Raw genomic sequence first — 27243 nt, forward strand, 5'->3', positions numbered from 1 at the left:
CATTGACTGGCTGCTTTAATGAACTCTGGATCAGAAGTTCCCACTGAGTCACTCATACTCTCTGGTACGATGTTCCCTACTAATTCGTTGGCTGCTTTGCATGAGATAAGAATTCTGGAAGTGCTACCTACCGCTGTCGTATGCCTATTCCCCAAATCTAACTGGTAGTTTTGGTTGGTGCCACTGACTGTCATTTAAGTCTTGGTGGAAAATATTAGAGGGGCTGGTCCCAAACCTGCACACAGAAATAACATCACATGAGACCAGAAGACATGGCAGGATGTGCAGAATACCCCCGTTGAAAAACAGAGGTGCAACTAGTACTCTGAGAGAGAACTCTATCAACATCAGAGGTCCGAGACTGTTCAACACGCTTCCACTACACATAAGGGGCATAACTGGCCGACCCCTCACAGTGTTCAAGAGAGAACTGGATAAGCACCTCCAAAGGATACCTGATCAACCAGGCTGTGACTCGTACGTCAGGCTGCGAGCAGCCGCGTCCAACATCCTGGTTGATCAGTCCGGCAACCAGGAGGCCTGGTCGACGACCGGGCCGCGGGGACGCTAAGCCCCGGAAGCACCTCAAGGTAACCTCAAGGTAAGGTAGGTTTAGTGTCATATTGAATATTGACTTAAGGAGCTCGTCATATCAACTTAGTTGTGGGTTGCCAAAAGTGGGTGTACATTTAAAAATGTATGTTAACCTTGGTAAGGTAAGGCACTTTGTGAGAAGGTAGAAGGCTACCTTCTAACAAAGATCTTAGAGTTCAAGTCCTCTATTCTCTCTTCCAGCTTTTTTAGACCATTAAACTTTTCATCAAGTACTGCCGCAATGGCATTGTGGCCTAAAGGTGCTCCAAGTAGTGTGCTGTCATTGGGTTCAATGACTGCGACTTCCGGAAAAGTGATTTCACTGCATTAATGACTACCTCGCTGGATGAAATAATTTCGCACTTGGAGGGGGTTAAGGACGTGACCCAGGGTCTTTCCCTGTGACTTCACCAGCTGCAGGTCTTCCAGCAGGGAGTCTTGTGTGCCTGCCAGAGTGCCATCATTTAGGAACCAGATGTTGAGTTTACTGGACAGTCTACTTGTGATTTATCGAACCGCTTTGCAAAATAGGAAGGGTGCAAGGGGATCTCCCTATTGAATTACATCTGCTGAGGTGAGTTCGTGTTCGCCAAACATGAGCGTTGAACCTTTGCTGTACCCGGCTGACACAAAAGGGAGAATGCATCGGCAATGTTCCTTGACTGCAGGGAGGACTACTTCACTTTTGACCAGGTTGAAAACTTTTTGATATTTAATTTACTACTGCCTTGTCTTCGGTAAAAGAACTAATGAAGGCACATGCAGCATAGGCTGCTGCTTCACAGCCTTGGGAGACCCCAAACCCTCAGCTGGTTGGGTTGCAGCATGGTGGCTGCTTCCATTCTCATACTACTGACATCAGCCTTTGCAACTAGGCGGCAAAGGTTATGGGTCCTTTAACGGCAATGGGTCTGATCCCTCTATCCTTCATTTTTCAGGGATCACTGGGATGCACTAAAGAAAAAGGTTTGATTTTGACAGGCATTAACCCGGTGAAGCAGTTGCTAACAAATGTTGTGATTTGTGATTGGAGCGCCACTGCAACTGTACCAAGAACAGAGTTAACAGTTTCCTTGAATTGTTGACCCCTGTGTAACTTTCTGAGAAACCTCTTTCTTTCTGGGAAATGAAACGATAGCTTTATAAACATCTGACTCTCGGAGGACGAGAGGTTCCTGGTTTGGGGGAAACCCTGACCAGCGAGGGAGGTCCCCCTACTTGCCTGAGGGGGTGTTTTTATCTCAGTGTTTCATCACTGGGTAAAATTTTGTCCTCACTTGTGATCAACCTGAGTGCCCCACTGTATTTCCTTCTTCAATTTTCTTGCTGATATGACTACTTAATTTCCTGTTGTCTGTTGCGGCGGTGTTTGGGGAGGCAAATTTCGCTCTCATCCCTAGGAAAATACATAATTGCTTTGTTGACGGATGAGGTTATTGTCTTGCTTCCTCTGTCTGGTACACAAAAAATATGCATTTCCAAAAAGTAGCAAACTGTGCCATGCTTTGATGGTATCCGGTATATCAAGGGCACTGGACCTTCTGTTGACTTTTCTGATGAGGTCCGTGTATTTCTAATGAGGTCCGTGTATTTCCCGGCAGCAAATGGGCGGGAAGTGGATGTGTGCGAGGGTTCTGGTTCAGGTTGCTTTAATCACCTCTAGCAGGTCGTTTGTTGCTATAAAATCTGTTGTGATGTGTACTGGTGCATTTGTCTCCTGAGTGCTGCCTCCCTCCACGGGAGGCCTCCCTAACCCAGCACAGTTACTATGCTGGTGTATTACTCTAGAGATGGAGTTGATGCTGATGCTGTCCCTATAAACCCTGCATTTGCCTCTTCTTTGTTTGGCTGTGTTGGGAGTACCTTGGCTGGCAGCGGTCACTTCTACTATATCATTTGATGGTTTGATTATCACCTTGCAATAGAGTATTTATCTCTCCCTCCTGTCTGGGAGAAACCTTGTAGCCCCCTACAACATGCGCCATGTCTAGATGCCTGGGGGTGGGGATGCATGGGAGGCTGTGCCCTGGCCCGGGCAGTGAGGAAGGGCGTGACCGCCTGATCGGTGGAGGGAGGAGGACGGAGGAGCGGGTACAATGGGGATGGAAGACACTATACACTAGGAGTGGAGGAAAGGGGTTTAGGGTAATACTCAATTCTGGGATGATTACTTTTATATCACTACACATTGATGAACGTATTCTGGCTCACTGAGTGTGTGATGCACTCATGACAATATGCTCGCTATGTTCACCACAAAACTAGACTCGACATATCTTTTTCAAACATTCATTGACACACGGGTGAACCCCCTCTCTTGACCACACTACATGCATCCATCTTCCTCCCTTCATGGTGGGGGTAGCCGCAGGGCGTGTGAAGGATGTGGGCGTGTGATGACGGTGGGAGCGGGATGACAATCGTCATAGGGTGATGGTGGGCGTGGGGTGACAGATGGCGTGGAGTGACGTTGGGCGTAGGAGAACGGTAGGCGTCAGGCCCAGCACAGGGAGTTGGTTACTGGATAGGCAGGCGAGACCTGTGAGAGGCTATTGAAGGGGAGGGGGTGCACGCCAGAGACAGCGGCCACACACAATTAACACGAAATTTCATTGGTGCATTATGCTTAGCACTACAAACTCAAAGGGTTTGGTTCCAAGGTTGGTTCCAAGGGTTGTTATAGACGGGGGAAAGGGTTATAGAGATACAGGCTGTGGCTCCCCACAGCCTGTAAAGTGCCCCTGATGGCGTGCGTCTCAAATGGCCTTTGACAACCAAGTCCAGCTCCTGGCCTACACGTGTGGCTCAGGCCTGGCGGAACTGCTTCTACCAACAGGAGAAGGGGCGAAGGCGGGCCTCTGGCGCCATAAAAGCAGTTGCTTTCGGCAGATGGGACTCGTTAGCCTGGGAAGGCAGCTCATCTAGCGGAAGGAAAACCCCGAATTCAAACCTCTGCTGTCTTGTGGTTAAACCCACTCATGGGAAAGACTACGGGAGTCAACCCTGAGGAAAAATCCGGAGTCGGAGACCCTAAGGCAGCTTGCAGCTGTTTACAGTTACATTCTGGCAACTCCTGCGACGACACTGGTCCCAAGCGTATCGGCGTCTGCCTTTCCCTTGGATCACATCGGTGGCGTGGAAAGGGTGGATCTGCTGCATGGGCAACAGCTGGTCCTCCATAATTATTGCCCAAGTCTATGCCCTGGAGAGGACACTCCAGCATCGCCATGGCGATGGCTCAACACAGGAAGCGACAGTTACCGGTGATAAGCCTACCATTCAATTGGCGAAGTGAGGCGCTAGGGGTTGCTTCCGTCGGTGGGAGAAATCTTCCGATTTCATAGGACAGCTACTGCCCACCTCAAGCTGGGGAGCCCCCAGCCCATAAGGTGCTATCCCGCCACGGTCCGCCTGCTCCACTGGGTGCGTGGGGCTTAGGCCACAATCCAATAAGCGGATCGTCAACCATGCACCAGGCAAAAGAAAATAAACATAGAGCCACCCAGCTCTCAAACTGGGCTCATGGAATGTAAGAACCATGACACCGGGTCCCTCGGAAGATCTACTGGAGGTGAACGACGCCCACAAGAGAGCTGTGATCAACAATGAACTGCGCAGGCTCCAGATGGACATAGTCGCCCTGCAGAAGACACGTCTCCCCGCGACCGTCATCATAGAGAAGGACTTTACCTTCTTCTGGCAGAGCAAACCACCAGAAGAGGCAAGGGAGCATGGCGTTGGCTTTGCCATCAGGAACAGGTTGTTAGGGTCCAAAGTACCGCCCACGGAGGGATCTGCAAGGATCATCAAACTTCAGCTTCATACAGGTGCAGAAATGGTCAGTCTCATCAATGCCTATGCACCAACACTGACCTCCTCTACCGAAGCGAAGGACGAATTCTATGATGACCTCTTCCTAACTCTCAGAGACATACCTCAACAAGAGCCAGTCTTCCTCCTGGGAGATTTTGATGCAAGAGTTGGTTCTGATCACAGCTCTTGGCCTTCCTGCCTGGGCCAGTTTGGATTTGGGAAGATGAATGAAAGTGGGCAGCGCCTCCTGGAATTCTGCTGCCGTCATTATCTCTGCATCACCAATTCCTTCTTCGACACCAAACCCCAGCATAAAGTTTCCTGGAGACACCCCAGATCAAAGCATTGGCATCAACTCGACCTGGTGCTTGCAGGGCGTAGCAATCTGAGAAACGTCAAACAAACCCCCAGCTTCCAGACCGCAGATTGCGACACCGGCCACTCTCTCGTTGTTTGCAGAGTAAAGTTCGAGCCCCGGAAAATCCACAGAGTAAAGAAGGAAGGAAGACCACGCATTAACGTAAACAAGACCCGTGACCTTCACAAGGTGGAGGAATTCACTGCGGCGCTGGTAAATGCCCTTCCTGTACCACCTTGCGATAGTGCAAGTGAGAGGTGGTCACATCTCAGAGATGGACGTCTCCTCTCTTGTCACGATTCACAGGCCTCTTCCTGGTTGTTACTGGTAGAATTTAAACAGCAAAGTCGACGTACACCAAAATGCTGTTATTTCCCTCTCAGCCACACACTCACGTTGAGTCTTAGCCAATCATGGGGCCCCACCTTCAGCCACGTCACACCTCAGCCTCTTCCTATAGGCTTATGGTGACGTCATCCATTTACCTTCCTCTGCCAGCTGTTGCTTTTATTTCCCAGAATGTTCCATAAAAGATCTGGAACTCTTAAAAGATTTTGTATAACAATATCCATCACTTCATGCTACCTTCTTGCTTACTCAACCAAGAAACTGACAATGTTTCAGTGAAAAACAATACACAGTGCAGAATAAGTATCATATAGGTGTAGTGAATCTTAGGGTGAACTGGTGGATCTTAACATGTGACTATAAATTATCTTTGACTTTAAGATCATTCCAACGTCATCAACCTTTTTGGCGGAAATCTGTCCTCGCTCTCTTAAGTTCGTATCACCAAAAAATTCACCCTGAAACTACCAAATCCCATTCACACTAACCCCTGCCTATTTCCGTCTAAGTTTATCATGATGGCAAAAATAATTGCATGAACGAAAACAAAACTTACTGATCGAGAACAACTCTTATGAAGGAGGAGTCATATGCTAGGCTAAGGATGGAATTGTGACTATTATCTAAGATATAAGATTGACTAAGAGCCAACTGTATGTTGAAGCCTTCATATGGTTGGCGGCCTTGAGATCATGGGTATCTACGTGTTTAGTACACATATCTCAAATACGAATCAGCCTAGTAATGATTGATCGATGATGGAGTTATATTCTTGAGAAAAGCACAATTAGCATGAGGTTGTTGACTGCTGAGCGCCTTGTGTTTTAAGTGTCAACTTCTGCTTCTCCACTAAGATGGGCAAGATGAGGAACCTCGAGAACATTGGCCTTGTACATTACAATAAGTTCGCCAACATCTCTCTGGTGGGGAAGGCTTTGATGTGCTTATCAGTCGAATCAGAACGGCTCATGACTACAGACAAGCCTTCTCACATAGTTTGAGCCACATTGCGGGATTGCTAATCTCTAATCTTGACCCGTTTTCTGGCCATCTCTCTTGCCTATTTCTTCCACCTTGTGTCTTTTCCTTCCACAGTATTTATCTATCTCCCTTCCCTTCTCTCCTTCTGTTTGTTATCTCTCCTCTTCTGTCGTATGTGTGTTCGTTGCCTCCCTCGCTACTTCACTTCCTACTTTTCACCTTCCTACCTCCCCTATTACCCAACTAGGTTACGTTTGGCCTTGAACCTCATACTGTTTGGATTATGTCAAGATCAGTTTTTACATACCACATAATGTTTCCGATCACGCCCACCTCCAGACCGCGCGTGTGTTGTTATTATGACAAGAATACGAAGGAATGTATTATTAAAACTGTCGTGTTTTTCTGTGTTCACATAAGAACATAACCCTTTACTACTCCCCTTATCTCACGAAAAAACTATTGTCTCTGTGCCCCTTTAACGTTATGGTCAGGTATCTTTACATAACAGTGGAAATATTGTTTATGAACTCCTCTACCATCTTTCCCCCTCCCTTCCCAGAGAAAACTATTGACGTAGATGCGCCCCTCGGAAAAAAGTGATGCGTCAATCAATCTTTCCATTATCGGCAGGTCCTAGTGCTGGTCAATGTGGTAACATATATGGTAACTTTGAAGTTTTCCTCTCACTGTAACTGTATTTCTTTTGCCCCAGGAAATTCTTTATTCAATTGAAGCAGGTTCCCCCAAAAATTATTTTTCTCCAACATGTGCACTAGTAGAAGGCCCTTTCTGTGATAATGCAAAAAATATTAAGTCAGCTTACCGTTCTCTGCCTTATCTGATTTCCGTCTCCCAGTCATATAATTTAGTCAGTTTTATAAGGCAAGAGTTGGTGTTCTGTGCTTGGGTTGTGTTATTAAGGTTCTTCTCCACAAACAGTCTCCCATTCTCTCAGTCGTCTTCATCATTTTGCATGATATAGAAGCAAGGGACAGTAGCTCTAGTGCATTTATATAATGGAGGAGGAGGCGTGATGTTTCTTTTGCACCCATTAAAACTTCCTGTAATTTGTTTTACTGTAAGTTGAACACTATTTCCACCGCCATGAACATCACATTCCATGCTATATTTTGATGTATGAGTTTGTGACTTATGAAGATTTTGTTATGTAGGTAATATTGCAACCTGTGGGAATTGGTGTCCGTTTTTTTAATGCATGGGTGTGTTGTGTAGCCAAGTGTGGATTTTGATGAGAATTGTGTTACATAAGTGTGTGGCAAAAGTAAATTTTAGGATTCAAAGTTCCCTGCTCTCTGCAGGTGTAGGTGTGGAGAATCTTCTAAGAGGACTTGACCGTGAGGGCGTCACCACCAACAACCTCTTAGTGGAGGTCACAGACTACCTTTCCCTGGAAGAAGATCATCGCCTAAGAGATCTGGCTCGAAGTTTCGGAATTCAGGGTTTTCAAGTCACTTGGACTGGAAGAAGAACCAACTAAGTCTCGAATACACTCATTAAATTGTTGTGTTACTATCTGGAGCAGCAGGTCAGTATAAACTTTCACAAATTTTACTTTTCAGTTATATTTTAATGTAATTGTGTAATGTTATGATATGAATGAGCTGCAGTGTGTGGCATATGAACGACTCAACTCGTGGTATGTTTTGTCATGATTGAGATATAAGACTGAATTGCAGCTTATTAGCATGTTAATCCTTGAAGTGTGCCGTTCTCTCATCCCCTTGGCTCATTACTGTGTCAAATTAATAAAACATAAAATTTCAAATATCTTGTAAATATATAAATTAAAAAAATCGAGCAATGAATGTAATGAAATGCCTTTTCTTGGTGAGTCCATCAGTGGCTTCCCGAGTTTTTATGACATCAGTTATCCAAGATGACTGTCATATATTCCATATCTATAATTTATTATATTACCCCCCCCCCCCCCCTTCCCTCTCAGAATGTCTGAAAAATTCATATAAACTTTTTATTAATCATGAAACAATGAACAAGAATGTTTTTAAAAATTTCGTTATATGTTTAGCGGTTAAGAAATACGGAGATAGTTCATGTTTTCTCAATAACACAATTTTTTCTGCATTTATTGTCTCTTTTTCCCTATATGCCACTAAAAGTTTGGACTTGTTATCCTAGTAATTGGCATTTTTTGTTTTCTGCATTTGTCTTTCCTTAAAAAATTTAAGTGAGGTGTTGAATCAATAAACAAATTTCTGTAAATTAAGTCGAGATCATAGGAAAGTTCATGCAACATGCGAAGCCGTCGTCAGGTGGAGCAACTTTTATCTACCCAAAATTCCAAACTTCTAACTGATTATGCAGTGTTTATTTTGCTCCACGCTAATATCAACTTTCTTATTGTCAATAAATTGAATTCTGATAAACTTGTATTGTGCATGGGAAAAGAGAATTATATGATCCTGAATATGGTACATAATAGTAATTGGCTCAGAAATGTGAATGTACAGCAGCTACAACAGTTAAATGCCAAATGACATGAAGAGTGCTATTAAAGGTGTTCTCATAGGAGCAACATGGTATGAAGAGCGTTACAAAAGATGTACTCATATGAACAACATGGTATGAAGAGTGCTACAAAAGGTGCACTCATAAGAACAACATGAGAATGGGGATTTGCTGCTGACACCATTGCTAGCTGGCCGCAGACGTTTTTGTTCCCTGCAAAACTTAAGATTCTGAGCACCCATCAGATCAAATCATCGTGATTTTGATAGGAATAATACATCAATACTCCAATACTGAGAATATCTTGTTTGGAAGGAAATAATTCCGATTTCGACTACAACTGATGGACAAACAACATTGTTGATTATCTGATGTCCAGCTGACTGGTATTCTGCGCAACCCAGTATGCAGGCGACCCAAACTGTAGTACCGCATTTGTCGCCTATGATTTTTTTTGTGAGGACCGTATCACTGACCAGGTCACTTAGAGTCCTGCCCTACAGGGCGAGGCGATACTCTGCAGACATCACCACAAGGGAGCACCTTAGAAGGTGCACTGAGCCTTACAGGGAAAGGTAGACCAAACAGCTCAATTAGGTGTAAGGTATCCCTGATTCCACCTAGAGGATTCATTTTACGACCTCCGTTAGAGGGGAAGGAATTTCATCAGGCCTAGGAGTGTCTCAGGCATTAGGTAGGGCAGTGAATCAGTCCTCACTATGTGGAGACGTCATTGGGGAATTCAAAGTGAAAGAGGCAATGGAGGCAGCTTTCAGATAAGTAGGGACAGTGGACCGAGGTGCAACAGGCACCGAAGAAAACTGCTGTCGAGGCTTCACCACGTGCTTCTTCCAGACAGACACCAGACATAATGGACCTGAGACAGCACCAGTCACACACTAGCCAGTGTCAGACAATGCTTCTCTGTCCACAATCCAGCCCCAAGACGAAAGTATGAGACAGGAGAGAACAGAACCAGTCACACACCAACCAATGTCACACAATGTACCTCTCTCCACAGCCCAGCCACAGGACAACATTATGAAACAGGAGAGGACACCACCAGTCTCACACCAGACAACGTCAAACTCTGCACATCTTCCAAAATTCCAGATAATGCAGACAGACCACTTTCCTACAGCATATGGATTAGTAACGGCAATGGAAAAGAAATAACTAGAGCTGAAACTTTCCATCGCAGTCCTAGTACAAAGGAAGGAAATAATAATGACACCACGAGACCCACACACTACAAAGTAGTGTGTGGGTTTTATTATAGTGTGTGTTGGTTGGTGTTGTTGTCGTGTTCCTCCTTTACGGACAATCCAACCCACAACTCGGTAGAGTGCTTATACTTCACTAGGAGATCACACTAGGCGCTTCTGGCTCTTGGAGAGGGGCTCAACGAGACACGTTTAGGGGATGCGGCTCCAACACTTAGCCTCGTTGTCACGTGCACACACCCACTCGAGCCGCTGTGACTCCCCACTCTCTCCTTAGGTGATATGATCTCCTCAATTCCCCTTTGACTTTTTAGTATTACCTTCTACCCTGTCCACAGCAGTGGTTCTTGGTTCTTTCTCTCTCTCTCTCTCTCTCTCCTTCTGTACTATTTCATGGGAAGCCTCGCCAGGACAAGGTCAAATACCAGCAAATTTGAATACATTTACTGGACAGAGCACATACACAATACATATACACATATAATAATAATAAATCCTATACTCTATACTTTTACAATCAGGTTGCTCTCCAACACCATCAGAACTCTATTATCAGTTTACCAGGTGGTATCCTATCTTCTGATTCACCACCTGATACTATCAACCTTCTCAAGTAGATCAAGTCTACATACACCGTGCACTATCAACAAGAGAAATATATATATATATATATATATATATATATATATATATATATATATATATATATATATATATGTATATATATATATATATATATATATATATATATATATATATATATATATATATATATATATATATATATATATATATATATATATATATATATATATATATATACAGGGATTCCACCACTGGTTTAATTAAAGGGACCCACATCCTCGAAGAAGAAAATAAATAGTGTACAGAGAAGACCTTGTGGATTCTCACTGAATACTTTAATCTTTTCCTCTCCTACCACCCCTATTATTTTTTTTATTTTTTTTTATTTGATTTTATTGCAATGCTACAGTTTACAGAAAACACACACTTATACAACAATATACCAATCAGTGTTCGAAGACCTCGTCCAGCTCCTCGGGGGTCGGGTGCGTACCCAAGATACAGCACGCATTTCCCCTCTGAACAGCGACACTGAGGCGCTGAAACATAAAACTGGCCGCTCTTGGGTCTCTAGTCTTCCCAATGAGTTCCTCGCCCAGCTCCTTCAGGAACTTAAGTGCACATTTACCCCAGGCGCCCAGAGTCTCAGAGCCTATTGGCACGAACCTGTAACAACGTTCTAGGTCCCTGTACTTGTTAGTTTTCTGGGTCTCCCTAAAGGTGGCCGCCCCGCCTCCCTCAGCTGCGCTGTAAGGTTGATAGGTATCAGCCAATGTGGATGCACACGTGTAGTCCCACACGACCTGTTTACCTTCCCTCCACGGCTGCAGGGTGACTCCATCTGGGCGTTTTTGGCTGTTGTCAGGTCTGCACAACTGAGGTTCCCTTTGTGCTGGGCATCCAGCTGAAGCCAAACTTCTCTTGATGATGTCATTGACTGCTTCATGTCTGGCAATCTTTCCCTGTGTCTTACGACAGATGAGACCATGGCTGCCGTATTGGTCTGCCCGTGCATGGCCGCAAATACACCGATGCTCGGTGGAGATAGGGGCGGCAAGGCGCAGAGCAACACCAATACTTAGGGTCCGATGGTCCAGGCGGGTGCCCAAGGCGGAATTAGGGACTGCCAACAGGAAGTCCCCGGCATGGGGCGCTTGCACAGCTAGAAGACGCGCTTTGTCCTTCCTGGAAGCTGCCACCAGCAATGATGTGGCGATGTTCTCCACTATGGGGCTATCCCATTTGGACTGTTTGCAGTCATTTGGAAAAGTCGGTCGAGGATGAGAGTTGACGAGAGTGTCCCACTGACCATATATATATATATATATATATATATATATATATATATATATATATATATATATATATATATATATATATATATATATATATATATTTATATATATATATATATATATATATATATATATATATATATATATATATATATATATATATATATATATATATATATATATATATTTATATATATATATATATATATATATATATATATATATATATTTATATATATATATATATATATATATATATATATATATATATATATATATATATATATATATATATATATATATATATATACATATATATATATATATATATATATATATATATATATAAATGTGTACAATGAAAATCAGCATGTGAATGCAATAACATATATCAGCATAAATGTTCCTTGATACACCGCAATGATCAATCGATCACCCTATCAGTCCTAGAACGCATACATCTGTAGGTAATCCAGCCGACGACTGAAACTCTAAACTTCAGTATAAAACACTCCTTGACATAAGAATGCAAACAATCACTCACCTCTCACTGCGTCTTGCATGCAAATGACAACCAAACACCATCAACTACCTACAAGTAATCCACCAGAACTTCCCTTCCACCTCTGGAAGTTCACTACCCTGATCTCTTCAGGTTCTTCCGGGCTTCACTACCAGGATCCGCTGCAGCTCCTCCAGGCTGCTACCATGAAGTTTTCCTTGAGCAACTACGGTGCTTCACCCTTCTGCTAGGTTCCTCCACAGCTCTCTTGGCTGCTACACCATGAAGTTCCCTCGAGCAACTATGGTGCTTCACCACCTCTACAGAAGCACGTGACACTCCTCTTCACTGCTTCTCCTCACAGCTCGAGGTCCTCGCCTCCACTACCTTGGAGTCTCATCAACTACTTCATCTGTGCTGGCTTCGAAGTTCTCAGCAACTTCTTCCCCAAAGACAAACCTGCAACCCATCGACACTCCAATAAAAATGTTTCCCCCATTAACACATAAACAAAAATAATCACACAATATGTTTGCCTCAAACCTCTATCTGTCCTCTACATACAGTGAGAGTGGACTCCCCCGTTTTGGGCGGGTCCATACTCCACCTCGTCCGACGGCGGTTCTCACTCATGCTGGGAGGGGCCTCCGCCGTCGGGAGCTCTCAGTCACCTGCCAGCGCTCAGAGGGGACGGATGTTGCTCCGTGTTCCTCCCTCTCCACTCTCTTATTTCAGGCCTTCTGCCGGATTAAAACATGTCTAACTTATAAATAAGCATCGCTACTGTTGCTGGGCACACGACCAACTACAAGCAATCACTATGAACTGGAGTATATCGTGCTTACCACAGATTATCTGGTCGAGGGCGCTCCTCCCTCTGACGAAGCCTGGTCAGGGCGATTCCACAGCCCACGAAAATGTCTCTGGGCGGCTTAATACTCTCCTCGTCGACCCGGACTTGAGACCACAACGTTCCCAGCTCGATTCTACAGCTGGCATGTCTGCATACTTCTCTTCTCTTCGAGATATGTCACTAGGGGTTCCCTTCTGACAGGAGCTCAACAGAGCGTGGCTTTCCCCCTGCGATGTCTGGCCTCAAGTGAGGTCAAAGCCCTCCAGAAGCGAGCCTCACGCCTCCAGCAAAATCCACATCTCCTAGACAGTCATTTATCTGTTTTCTTCTTCATTGTCCATAATCTCAAATTGTTATTTATATCCAAGCAACTATTTTACATATGTGTTATCACCTCAATATTTGTTAGACCTTCTAATCAGGTCAGGCTTGATGAATAACTCTCAAGGGGGAAGCCTCGTTTCTCCTGCAGGCTGAGATCACAACAGTTTATAAAAAAATAACAGTCCTGCAAGGGAAACCTGTATGCTTGGAAAAGCTGGACCCTTCAGAAAGACGCACACGAGTCGTGCTTTTGGGAAACTCAATCGACTTTCCACTGGATCCAGTACAAAAATACAAGCAAATCCTGAATGCAGAATGATGCCGCACAAAAGGAAACAGAGCAGCGACACGTCAGGTTCTGGTTACCGGCATGGGACATGTGCCAGAAACATTCGGTCTTGGAAATTGTGGAATACACCGTCAGAGACCATATGTCCCGGAACCCCTGTGCTGCTTCAGATGTCAGAAATACGGCCACCATCAATAACGCTGCACCGGACAGGAGAGATGCAGAGTGTGCAGCCTGAGGCATCCAACCAAAGACTATATAGCCAAGCACAAGGCAAACCAGACCACAACAGCCAAATGTCCAAATTGTGGAGGCAAATATCATGCCTGGAGTACAACCTGCTCTGCACGGAAAGAAAAGCTGCAGACAGTTCCGACCAGAATAAACACACAGACAAGCACTACATACACCAACACCAACGTCTGGAACACTCGTGCACAGCCACAACAGAAACCCACTCTCACAGAACCAAATTTCCTGAATTTATCAATTCCAAATCAGAAAATACACAAAAATTCTTGCAGAAATACAATAAAAGCAAAAAAGCAAAAAGCAATTACTTTCGGAATCAACAAAACAAATTTACAGTTTTACGGAGGTCCAGCTGAAAAACATCGTGAAGATCATGGCAGAGACTATTTATTATCAATTGCCTACAGATGACACAGAAAGCCTCACAACAACAGACTCAAGAAATCACTTGTGTGATAATGGACAACATCTTGTAGCAGACCACAGTTACACAAGAAATAGACAGTCTGAGGCAAGATGAAACACAAGAGGACAAAAAACGCGACATGGACATACAGACTACCAACAACAGTTGGGTAGTCAAGACACCAGAACATCAACATTCACAGAAGCAACTGCAAGAAGCAGTGACCACTCAAGATCAACATAATCTTACAACTCAAGAGACAGACTTCAACAGCCAATGCAGTCTGATATGCAACAACACCAACAAAGAATTATTGAACAGCAAAGATGCACGGGTTACAACAACACAAGAAACGACCACGAGAAATCAATGCAGTCCAATGTGCAGCAATACCAGCAACAAAGTGATGGACAATAGGGATGCACAGATTTCAACAATGCAGGGGATGACCATGAGCAATGAGTACAGTCCGATTTGCAGCGACACGACTTTCGAGGTGGAGAGTATAGGCGTTGATTCCGAAGAGGAGTTCTACTAGAACAGACAACACCACCCGAAACCATCGTCTGCCCATTACGAATACTGCAGTGGAACATACAAGGTCTTGGAAATAAAAACCACACCCTTCAGGAGGCTGCAATTAGTACATAAGGAGATATAATTGTTTTGGAAAAAACTCTTTTCCGAGCCACGAAATCCTTCAGATTAGCTGGATATCAGTACTGTTATACCGTAAGAACAGGGAAGACAAAGAGGGTTAATGACTCTAGTCAGGAACACCATACCCAGCAAGAAAATAGACCCAGTGTCATTTGGGGATGGAGTACAGGTATTAGCAGTAACAGTAAATATGGCTAATACTGAGCTCCTCATATACAACGTCTACAAGCTCCCTAGACGTAAACTATAAGCAGAGGCAGTGCTTGCCTTGGCCACGCATCAAAAAGTAATTTTTGCTGGGGATTTTAATACTCATCATCAAGAGTTAGGTGCGACTGGGCCAGCCAATTCAGATATGCGCCATGTGGGGGTTTTCTTTTTTGCTTTCACGACTGCAATGCGTACGTCGCCAATGTACATGTGGCAGACACTTCACGAAGCTGTCGAAATTTGCAGAATAGAAAATACAAGAGCAACCGTTCAGGGCCTGGGAGCAAGGTCGAGTTAGAGTCCTTGAGGGTCTCTTCTCAGACTAGCCTCACCTGGTCCTGCTCCACGTTGATCGTTGAAATTTCCTCAATGATTTAACACTTTAAGGGACTCCTAGGGTCCTCATCACATTTTTAGTTTAGTGAATAATAGGCAACTCGGTGTTGAAGACACCTAGAGCTGAAGGCTTCAGTATTTGATTGGCAGTATTCAGAAGTGGTTCAACGGAAACACCGCATAAAGCTTAACAGTAGTTTATTACCTAACTTAACACTAATACACAGGGTGCTTGATTTACTTTAGATTGGCGTCAGCAAAGCTATGGTTGTATTAGCGAGACTCTTGACGTCTGGCTAAACGACTCGTATCCACTCGTGGAGAAACACACAACTTAACACAGTTGACAGCCAATCATTAACACGGCAACCTAACTGCCGGTATGCAAAGGGATCACAAGAGTTCGAACCGGATACTCGGTAATGATGATATGCAATAAATCAACAACTACACTGTCAATGGGACAGGCAATAACATGCACAATAATAATGTCAAACAATAACTAAATGTGTGGTGTATGTGAAGCTCACATTCACAGACTAGTGAAATGCCGTGATACCACACAGATAAACACGCATTCACCGTCGATTCACCTATGACCTGTGACAGGTATGAGAAGGTGAGAACTGTGGTTGATCCCTCAGATCAACACAGGCACAATAAAACAATGACAAGATTTTGTACTTACAGATAGGGTACCTTTTCCTTACTCACTCACTCACTCAGGCACATTTATACAAGCACTCGTAGGTGGCCTGACAGCTGGTTTCGCTCCTAGACACGGAGGGTACTTGCAGTAGGGCGGGCTGTATGCTTAACAGACAGACACACGCGCACCCACTGGCGATGAGTAAGGTGGTGACGTCACGTTGTAGTGAGGGCGGCGGCGGCGGGCGCCTCGAGGTACTGGGGAACACGCTCGGGACGAGTGGCGGCGGCTGTGGTACCATGCAGGTACACTTGTGGTAAAGTCACACACAGGTTACTAGGCGGCGGCACTGCCTTAGTTCACTCTAAGTCACTCACAACGATCTTTGTCACCAGGGGTTACCTGATACCAGTCTGTTTCGCTCTGGAGATTTGTCACTTTAGGTTTCTGATCCATATATTCACACTCGTGATTCTGGGCGAGTGTGATATATTTTCCAGACGCTGAGTTAACTTGACGGTGAGGAATAAACGGTGTTCAGTCTATTGGCCGGTAGACAGAACAGAACACGTCCACTTTGCAAGAGATCCCTCACAAGAATGGTTTTGCAAGGGGTGCCGGGCATCTCGTGGCACCCAGCACAAAAGAGTTACAATTTGACCAATAGCATTGCAGCAAATGGGCGGGAACCAATCATATTAGCTCGTTCGATGAGCAGTAGGAGGAGTGACGTCATGAACACGTCACGACCACGTCATAGCTGTTATTCACCATCGCACCGGTTGACCCCAGAGGTCAGACGGTCTGGCGTCTACCCTCTGTCTCTCACGCGGGCACCAGCCATGTACTCACTGACCCTTTGGTGGCAAGTATGCTTAATTCCCTGTATCTACTTCCTGCCTGGACATACGGCGGCCTCCGTATTATGAAAGTGTTCCTGGTTAAGTGGGCATTCTGGAGATACCCAACATGCCAGGTCACTATCCAGGGTTAACAGAAATAGGACCTTGTGCACAAGATCGGTGCACTGTGCCATTCCAGTCAGCTGTGGGAGAATCTTGAGAGACACTCTCTTACACGCCATTTAGCTGCAGCTTTGCGAGAATTACTTGACATTACACTTCTTAACACTGGGGAACACATTGACATTCTAGGGGGTTCCCTTGATCTTACATTAATCTCAACAGCACTCAAGCATCTGGCGAAGTGGGAGGTAGACCCGGTGGTCAACAGTAACAATTATGCTACTGTCACAACAATAAACATAGAACGACCTCCGACACCACCTGCGCAACCTAGGTGGAATTAAAAAAGGTCAACTGGAATATATACCAAGAGGAACTTGAAAAATGGTATGCAACATACACGTCACCCGATGATTTGAACATACACGATACCAATCTCCAGGAAGCCATTGCAGCTGCTGCAAACAAAGCTATTCCAATCATTATCACAGGAAACACAAAACGAAAAACTCTTGGTTCTCTAGTAATGAAGTTAAAGAACAAAATCACAGAGTCAACATCTTCAGAAAACATCTAAAGAGAAAGCCCACACCAGAAGCAAGAACTCTGCTAAGAACGGTGATATCTGAAGCAAGACGAGTTTCAAGAGAGGTAAAAAAAAGGCAAGATGGTTTGAGTGGTGTCAAACTCTAAATAAACATGGTAGTCTTGGCATCACTTGGGGTCAGATTAAAACCATATCAGGTCGACCAACCCGACCACAGGAATGTATTCAACCATTGCAGGAGGCTAAGAGACTTGCTCTCCAACTTGCAGAAGCAGCTTCATATCAGCTTCCTGGAATGGTCAGAAGGTAACAAGAACAATTAAAGCAAGAGACGTTGACAGCAATTCATGAAAGCATAGCTACAAATGACGAATGTGAATGTCCTTTCACCAAACAAGAACTAATCATAGCCAAAAAAGGTGGTAAGGACACTGCACCAGGTGCTGATATCCAAGTCCACTTCGGGCTCACCATAGCCCGTGCTCCTTTTTGTTGCAAGTAGCGAATCTTAAACAACAACAAGGTGCTGATAACATTACATACTCAATGATCGCACACGCAGGTCCTGCTGGAGAACATGGGATACTGGACGTTATCAATGCATCTTGGTAGCAAGGCAAACCACTGACCTCTTGGAAAAAAGCAGTCATCATTCCGATTCCTAAGCCCAAAGAATTACAGACAATTACTGGCAATTAAAGACTCATTACATTAACATCATGCATTAGTAAAACTGCAGAAGGGATGGTCTTAAATAGGCTACTGTGGAAGACTGGAGACCTGCATAAACACATATTTGGCTTCACTAGAGGAGTTGGTTCGATATAATTCGATATAACAAATATATAATATAACATTCGATATAACATATAATATAACATATAATATACTATAACATATAACATAATATAATATAACATATAATAATATATAACATATAATAATATATAACATATAATATAACATTACGATTTAACATTCGATATAACAAATACAGCATAGCAACATTACTAGGAACAGTTAACTCAGGTCCAGCTATAGTGATCTTCCTTGATGTAGAAAAAGCATTCGAACTTGCTAGCCCGCAAACAATTTTACACACCTTAGTTAAAAAAAGGTGAAAAGGGAAATATGCTAGCATGGATTCAAGATTACCTAAGTCACAGGTATGCCAGAGTAAAGTTGCAAGGACAAGTGTCGGACTACCACTTGCATGGGAATGGGACTCCACAAGGAGGAGTCCTCAGTCCTAGTCTTTTTTAACATTCTTATGGAAATCCTCGTTATCATGACATTTCCATAAGGGCTTAAATTGCTAAGCTATGCTCGTGATAGAGCATTTGTCATTACAGGTCCTTCACTTCTATATAAAGCACAAGGGGCGTTAGATAAAGTAACATCTGAATGCAGCATTTTAGGGCTAAAAATGTCTGCACAGAAGTCTAAGGCAATGAGATTAGGTGGCAACACTCCAGATAGGCACCTACGCATTTAAGATATTAACCTTCAGTGGGTTACACAATATCAATATCTCGGAGTGTGGATAGATTCTAAAATGACATTCAACAATTCAATATCCGAGGGAGCAAGCAAAATCACGACTGAATATAATGAGTGCAATCACAGGGCCCAGTCTAGGAGCGGGACACAAAGTGTTAAGAATGTTTTGCATACACGGCGTTCGTTCCCTAGTTGATTATGCAGCGCCTGCCTTACTCACTCTTTCTCTTGGCCAGTGGGCAAATGTTGAAGTTATTCTAAATGTTGCAATGGGAGTCATACCAGGGGCTCCCTGATGGACTAAAATACTGAACCTAAGACTAGAAACCAAGCTAACGTCGATTGAAATAAGAGTAAAAGGAAATGTTGTGTGCATGCTGACCAAGATACTGACTAGACCAAGAATCAGTTCACTTAAAGATATAATCACTGGAGCACTAACTCGGGACAGAAGAGCCTCCAATAGCAACAGGTGGACCCATTGTGAAATAAACACCATCAATACATTCGATATAACAAATACAGTCACTGAGAGGGATGAGGACGAAATATTTGCAGACTTCATTATGCAAGCCGCTTGGGAATCGCTGCCAGCAGACTTTAAGTTTATAGCTCTTGAAGGTAAAAAGAACCAGACTAATCCTCATCTGCTACATAATATTGCACAGATGCATATAAATGCAAACTTGGCATCTGACACCTTCAAATACTTCACTGATGGATCAAAAGACCAGCAGGGACAAGAAACCGGAGCTGCAGTTAAGGCAGGAAACTCTGTAAATAGATGGAGACTCTCAAATGGGTTGCAACTTATTTGTAATTTATTAAAGTTTATTTATTAAAGTAATTTAATAAACCTATTTATTAAAGTTGCAACAATGCAACTTTACAGAAATGCTAGCCATTCAAAAGGCTCTGTAACATGCTCTTGCTGAACTCAGACAACATGTTATTATACATACGGATTCGAGAACTGCCGTTGAAACCTTGCAACAAGAATACATATGTGACAACATCCATCTGATATCAAATGTCATGTCATTAATGCAAACACTCAAACGTCAAGGCCGTTGGGTACTAATCAACTGGGTACCAAGTCATGTGGGTATAATAGGAAATGACATTGCAGACGAAGCTGCAGAACTTGCAACTATGGGAAGAAATGTAAACATTTACATACCAGAGAGTCTATCACAGATTAAGAATGTAATTAGAACTAGAGCAATGAAAAAGATGTACAGTGACCTCAACATAAGGATCTGCAGCTTGGTACAAGAATTCAACCAACTACGAACCAATTATTTTGGTGAAAGGGAGCAGGAGAACAACAGAACTACACTTACCTTACATTAGGCTTGGATTCCCATGTGCATGGGAAAAATGCTGTCATATTCCAAAGGATGAGAGGAAATGTCAGCACTGTGAAGAAATGCCCGACAGACCACTGGAACAATATCTAACACAGTGCACAGTTACAAACCCACTAAGACTTAAACTTAAATTCAACAGAGCAGAAGTTGTTAAACACATGTAGCAAAATCTTACTGAAGCGACCATACGAATCATAAATACTGATACTACGCCTAAGTAAAACAGAAACAAGTAACACTTAGTGGGCCAGCCAGAGGCTTAGAGCCCGCACTGGAATATCAATGGAAAAAAAACCGAAGTGCTACAAAATTGCTACTCATAGGAGCAACATATCCCTCACCCAATTAATTATCAACATACATATCACTGAGCTAATTATTTTTTTCCTAACTCTTTCTATTTTCTAATATACCTGTATGATATTTACATAACAGTCTCAAGTCGACTCCACGCGAGTTCTCATGCAACTTAGCCAATCACTATACATTAAGCACTGTGGAGAAATGCCCAACAGACTAAACTATAAATACTCATACTTCGCCTAAGTAAAACAGAAACAAGTAACACTTAGTGGGCCAGCCAACGGCTTAGGGCTCGCGCAGGAATATCCCTGCAAAAAAAAAAAATATTCATTATAGTACAAAACTCTATGTAGTTGAAACATCTGTTACTAAAGCCAACCTACATTTCCATATCATTTAAGATATGCTTAGATGCATTACATTTATTACATGTTTATCACTCATTTCTCACTGGCAGTATTATAATAATAAGAAAATTAATGAAGACAGAATGATATTAATATAAAAAACCATTACAGAGCCTAATCTGTATTTTTGGCATATGCGTGCCATTATTTGCCCATCATCTGATTTGCATACTAAAGATGCTAAATTGTCATTCAGTATGTCACCTTAGCAATGTCTTTAATTGCTTACTAACTCGCCAGTATACAAATTACATATGTAAATTAACACAAAGGCTTTCACATTCAAGTTTAACTGTTCTAGTCACAACACCTTGACTAGCATCGTCATAACACAGATCGAACCTCTCTGCCCCATGCTGGGCCATTTGCAGCCTTGGGTCCTGGCATTGGTCTCCTGACTGAATCTTTCAATGGAAGAATCTCTTCACTCTAATGGCGGTCATCGTAGGGCTCTTCTCTGACCTCAGCTACTCATGTGTCACCTTTCTCTTCTCTCGCTGTGTTCTCCACTTTCCTCTTTGTGCAGCACCACCGTCCACTTATCACTGCTTCATATGGTTTTGGTGTTCGTTTAGGTTTGTTCACCCTTGCTACCCATTGATATTCCATCCCTTATTGTTTTTTTTTGCTAGTATGTTCTTTTCCATCCTTTCAAACCAGAATGGTGTAGTGAGACGTTCTAAGACAGTGGTAACGGGTCTTCTGGTGTCACACCTCTGTTGGTGCACTCAGCTGTTCCTGAGCGATGCATTGCGTTATACCTGGACTATTAAAATACTGCCCTGTATTTTTTCAGGATTTATGCTTGAAGACAGTTTATTTTTTATTTTTTCGTTTTTTCCTGATATACCCTGATTTCTGTTTCCCCTGAAATTAGGTTGTTTCCTGATTTCGGGCCCTGATGCTGCCTGCCTGTGTGCCAAGCTCTTCCTTGATTTATTTCCTTACTTGTTCTTGGCTTCTTCTTCACGGTTTATTTTGCCCTACTGTTTTCGGGCTGTGTGCTTGGGTGTCAGTCGGCTGAATAACCGGACCTTTCTGAGCTGTGTGTCGGGGTCTTCTCAGTTAGTTAATCGGGACTTCTCTAGCTCCTGGAAATTTGAACTCTGGTTCCCTAGCTCTTTCTGGGTTTGTCCTAGTTATTAATTGGGCTTGTGAGATGTTCTGAATAGTTCAATTGGGTGTTGACATTTGGCATTGTTCGTTGCGTTCTTTGTCCTCGCCACATTTGTGTTGCACTCTGAGCTTTTGTCGGGTTGTCGGTTATCTCTCAGCCCCGTGTCTTTTTAAGATGCCTTCTCCCAATGATCAGCCTTGACCGGTTATCTTTTAGAAAATCGAGGCCTCCTGAACTAAGGTGCCGTTATAAATTTGCTTTTGAAAAATATTGACAGATTCCTCCACAGATTAAAGCAATTAAATGTACGGAAACACCCTTTCTGGTGGTGCCCTAAGTAGTTCCCTGTCTCTGGCCTGTTCAGTTGCTCCATATCCCTGGCCTGTTCAGTAGCTCCATATCCCTGGCCTGTTCAGTAGCTCCATATCCCTGGCCTGTTCAGTAGCTCCATATCCCTGGCCTGTTCAGTAGCTCCATATCCCTGGCCTGTTCAGTAGCTCCATTTCCCAGTCCTGCTCAGTAGCTCCATATCCCTGGCCTGTTCAGTAGCTCCATATCCCTGGCCTGTTCAGTAGCTCCATATCCCTGGCCTGTTCAGTAGCTCCATATCCCTGGCCTGTTCAGTAGCTCCATTTCCCAGTCCTGCTCAGTAGCTCCATATCCCTGGCCTGTTCAGTAGCTCTATGTCCCAGGCCTGTTCAGTTATTCCATGTCCCAGGCCTGTTCGGTAGTTCCATGTTCCTTATTTGTTCTGTAGCTCCCAGTCCCTGGCCTGTTCAGTAGCTCCCTGTCTCTGGCCGGTTCAGTAGCTCTCTGTCCCTGGCTTGTTCAGTAGCTCTCGGTCCCTGGCTTGTTCAGTAGCTCTCGGTCCCTGACTTGTTCAGTAGCTCCCTGTCCCAGGCTTGTTCAGTAGCTCCCTGTCCCTGGCTTATTCAGTAGCTCCCTGTCCCTCAGCTGTTCAGTAGCTCCCTGTCCTTGGCCGGTTCAGTAGCTCCCTGTCCCAGGCTTATTCAGTAGCTCCCTATCAATGGCCTGTTCAGTAGCTCCCTGTCCCTGGCTTGTTCAGTAGCTCTCGGTCCCGGGCCTGTTCAGTAGCTCCCTGTCCCGGGCTTATTCAGTAGCTCCCTATCAATGGCCTGTTCAGTAGCTCCCTGTCCCTGGCTTGTTCAGTAGCTCTCGGTCCCTGGCCTGTTCAGTAGCTCCCTGTCCCTGGCCTGTTCAGTAGCTCCCTGTCCCTGCCTTATTCAGTAGCTCCCTATCCCTGACCTGTTCAGTAGCTCCCTGTCCCTGACCTGTTCAGTTGCTCCCTTTCCCTGGCCGGTTCAGTAGCTCTCTGTCCCTGGGCTGTTCAGTAGCTCCCTGTCCCTGGCCTGTTCAGTAGCTCCCTGTCCCTGGCTTATTCAGTAGCTCCCTATCCCTGACCTGTTCAGTAGCTCCCTGTCCCTGACCTGTTCAGTAGCTCCCTTTCCCTGGCCGGTTCAGTAGCTCCCTGTCCCTGACCTGTTCAGTAGCTCCCTTTCCCTGGCCGGTTCAGTAGCTCTCTATCCCTGGGCTGTTCAGTAGCTCCCTGTCCCTGGCCTGATCTCTTCTTCCCCATGGCTTTTGTTATCCTTATACTTTCTGGTAGCTGCTTTTCTCAGTTGTAATTAGATCTTTGATCCCCCAAGTCTCATTTGCCTTGTATAGTAAGACTTTATCTTTAAGTATGGGACGGTGGGCTTCAGAGACCTGCTGCTTCTACCTAGGTCGTACTTATCTTGTGCCAAGCGCCGAGGAACTCCTTATGTCTCCCCGAAACTGGCATTTATCACATTCAATGCTTGATGTTGAAAAGGAGGAAAATGGGAATAGAGTTCCTTGGTTATTTATTATTAGCTTAACATAAAAACTGTAATTTTAAACTAAAACATTCGCCAGCAATCTATTTTCCTGATTCTGATATATAATGCTTTGTCTTTCCAGATGACAAGAAACTGAAGAATTTTTGTTAGAAAAAAACTATTTTACGAAACCTTTTATACCACAAATTGAAAAAAAAATTTAATCTACCAATGATCATTATATAAAACGAAATTTAACCAAAAATATAATGAAATGAAAAATATAAATAAAATATTAACTCCGTAAGCTTTTCAGGACAAAGGGAAAATCCCAACTCAATTATGATTTGTATTCTCGGTACATGTTGAAAATTTGTAATTAGATCATATAAAAAGTATGGATATTTTCTGAACCACTTATATCACATGAACAACATTGATCTCAGTTCATGTAATCTTCACACAATAACCAAAACCAGCATGAAACACTGAAGGAAGGGAACTCTCAGGAGAAAGCGCCAAGAAATTAAGACTATATAGCCATGAAACACTTAGTGTTGCTAGGAATGTCTTGAAAAGTTGTGTGAGGCACGAGTCATAAAGCCACCTCCTTCACATTGTCTTCCAGGATGCAGCACCCAGTAATCAATGATAGAGAACTCTACAATTTCAGGTACTACCTTGCTGTGACTAAGGCAGCAAGAGATGAAATAGCGGCTGTGTTCAAATGCTTATACAAAGGGAACTTTCCAATACCACCCCCCGCTCTGTATGGTAAAAGTTTTAGTCATGACGAGAAGGAAATACTTAGCAAAAACATCAACCCAGATAATTTTGATTTCACCCTCTTGTATAAACTTCTACAACGTGTATGTAACCTGGCTCCAGATAACGACCCCAAATGGTGGACTTCTCCAGGGGATCTGGAACCATCACTCGAGCACCTCCTCTACAAGCTCAAGACAATCAGAAATAAGATAATACACGAAAGTAAGACCATAACGACACAGCAAGACCTCGAGGATAAATTAACGAAGCTCAGTGACATAGTGTGGGAAATGTTGCTGAAGGCTGGGTCTCGGTGCAGAAGACTCAATGTGGACGAGACACTCAATGTGGGCGATCGATATCAGATATTCACAAATTATATTAGTGGACTAAGTGCAAAAATCAGAGAACCTTTGGATCCTTCAGATACGGCGCTCATATCTCGGTTTCGCCAGGAATATAATATAATAATGAATCGAATCACACAACACGTTAAATTCAGGAGCAAGCAGGAGCTTGCTGTATACCGTTATAGGTATCCCCTCTATCTGTCACATTTAAGTTTTACTTCCATAGGACTGCGACTATTTAAAGATCCTGCCATAGGGTCTGCACCATCCCAAACAGCCAAGGGTCATGATATAAACTATGAAGAGTTCTTAAGTATGATAGAAGACGGAAGAGTCCCTCAGTGTGTCCTCCTGACGGGAGAAGGTGGAATGGGCAAGACAACTTTACTCAAGCTCATCCTCGAGAAGTGGGTAGAGGACCCTGCTGCCATACGTCACCTGGGCACTGTGGACCTCGTTTTCTATGTACAGTGCGGGGACACACATCTTAATACCTTCGATGATCTCCTCCGCCAGTTGCTGCCTCAAACACTTCGTGATTCTCAAGTTGACTTCCAGCTGTTTAAGGAGATAATCTTGAGCTTAAATATATTAGTCCTGATTGACGGCTATGACGCGGTCAACGACCATTCAGGAAGGCTGGTGAAGGAGCTGTTGCACCTGCCTGGCAAGGATGTGAGGTTGGTGATAACCACACGGCCGGGGTGGGACCAACACCTGTCACAGCTCGTCCCACACACCAGACCTCGCTGCAACATCCTCGTCTTGGGCATCACTCCAGAACGTCGCGTGGAGTTCGCCGAGAGAACCATTAAGGTGCTGGTGAAGGAAGAGCGCAAACGGAGTGTCATCACAGAGAGGTTTACCCAGCGGCTGGAGCAGATGAGTCAGTTCCTGGGTGAGTACCTCAACACTCCACTCACCTTGACCTTGTTGGCGCTGCTGTGCGTCGAGGCTCCAGATAAATTTAACAATCTCACCACAATCACTCAAGTCTACGAGAAGATTCATGACTTAAAGAAAAATAAACTAGTATCTACGCTGGAAGGCTATCGGATAAATGACCCCAGAGGAAAATGTGAAAATTTGATGTTTTTCATTGAGGAGGTTAGTTTAAGAGGGATCAAGAGGCAGGAGTACGACTTCTTTCCGGAGACGAAAGAGGAGATTAGGAAGAAGTGTGACACTCTGGGACTACCGCCGTGGCTGGTCTTGGACTACCTTCTCACAAGCCCCGTATACCATCAGGGCTATGATGCGGTGTGGATTTTTGAATATGTTTGCACCAGGTACCAGGAGCATTGTGCTGGCAGGAGTCTGGTCACTCAGCTAATAACAGAGGAAAACCTCCGCGACCAGAGGAACACCAATCTCGTGCACAGAGTACTGCTGGAGGGACAAAATAATGCGAGTTTTATTAAATACAGATACCAGAACATCTTACTCAGTTCTACCTATGTGATGAATGTTTGTGAATTTGAACAAAATTTTTCTTCATGGATAATTCAACTTGTGTGGTGTAATGATAATGAAGTGGATAACCTTTTAAAACACATAGTCGAGTCCCACAACAACGAGCACGTTATCAATGCTGTGCATGAGAGGCTACAAGATTGGAATTGTTGGAAGATAAAGTGTGTGGATTCATGTGCCGTTCTCCCGCTTGTTCTCAACAGAGTGATACCTGATAGCGAAATCGTGCTGGAGATCGAAAGTAGACTGCAACAAAACCAACTAATGCCAGCACTGAGAGTTTTGATGACACTACCGATTACTGTAAACGTGCTTCTCTATGGTCACTACTTTTACAGAAATGACGATGACGATCTTTCGAACATATACTTAGAAACATTGACAGCTCCTGGCAGCAGCTGTACCTTGGAGCAGTTTGTGGGTCGATTGTCTAAGGCAGCCATACCCCACTTGCC

At 43.9% G+C, this 27243-nt stretch overlaps 2 protein-coding genes across 4 annotated transcripts in view; both read left to right on the forward strand.

Moving 5' to 3' along the window:
• Nucleotides 1–27243, forward strand: part of LOC138350676 (uncharacterized) — a 73529-nt gene that overhangs the window by 46265 nt on the left and 21 nt on the right. Inside the window, exons 3-4 of one of the 2 annotated variants that reach the window (XM_069301901.1) lie at nucleotides 7417–7643; nucleotides 27127–27243. The exon at nucleotides 27127–27243 is cut by the window's right edge and continues 21 nt beyond it. In XM_069301901.1, the coding sequence (XP_069158002.1) occupies nucleotides 7417–7595 (179 nt within the window). In that variant the 3' untranslated portion in view covers nucleotides 7596–7643; nucleotides 27127–27243. Of the gene's footprint in view, nucleotides 1–7416; nucleotides 7644–24339; nucleotides 24452–27126 lie in introns of those variants that run through there. The other variant, XM_069301900.1, reaches the window with a different exon arrangement.
• The window catches only part of LOC123753852 (uncharacterized), a 51679-nt gene continuing 49252 nt past the window's right edge, over nucleotides 24817–27243 (forward strand). For both annotated transcript variants that reach the window (XR_011222207.1, XM_069301902.1), the window contains exon 1: nucleotides 24817–27243. This exon is cut by the window's right edge and continues 95 nt beyond it. Coding sequence is in view for 1 of the 2 variants with exons in the window: in XM_069301902.1 (XP_069158003.1) it covers nucleotides 24827–27243 (2417 nt within the window). In the remaining variant the exon portion in view is untranslated.

This window comes from Procambarus clarkii, chromosome 46 (genome assembly GCF_040958095.1).
Source record: "Procambarus clarkii isolate CNS0578487 chromosome 46, FALCON_Pclarkii_2.0, whole genome shotgun sequence".
Classification (NCBI taxonomy): domain Eukaryota; kingdom Metazoa; phylum Arthropoda; class Malacostraca; order Decapoda; family Cambaridae; genus Procambarus; species Procambarus clarkii.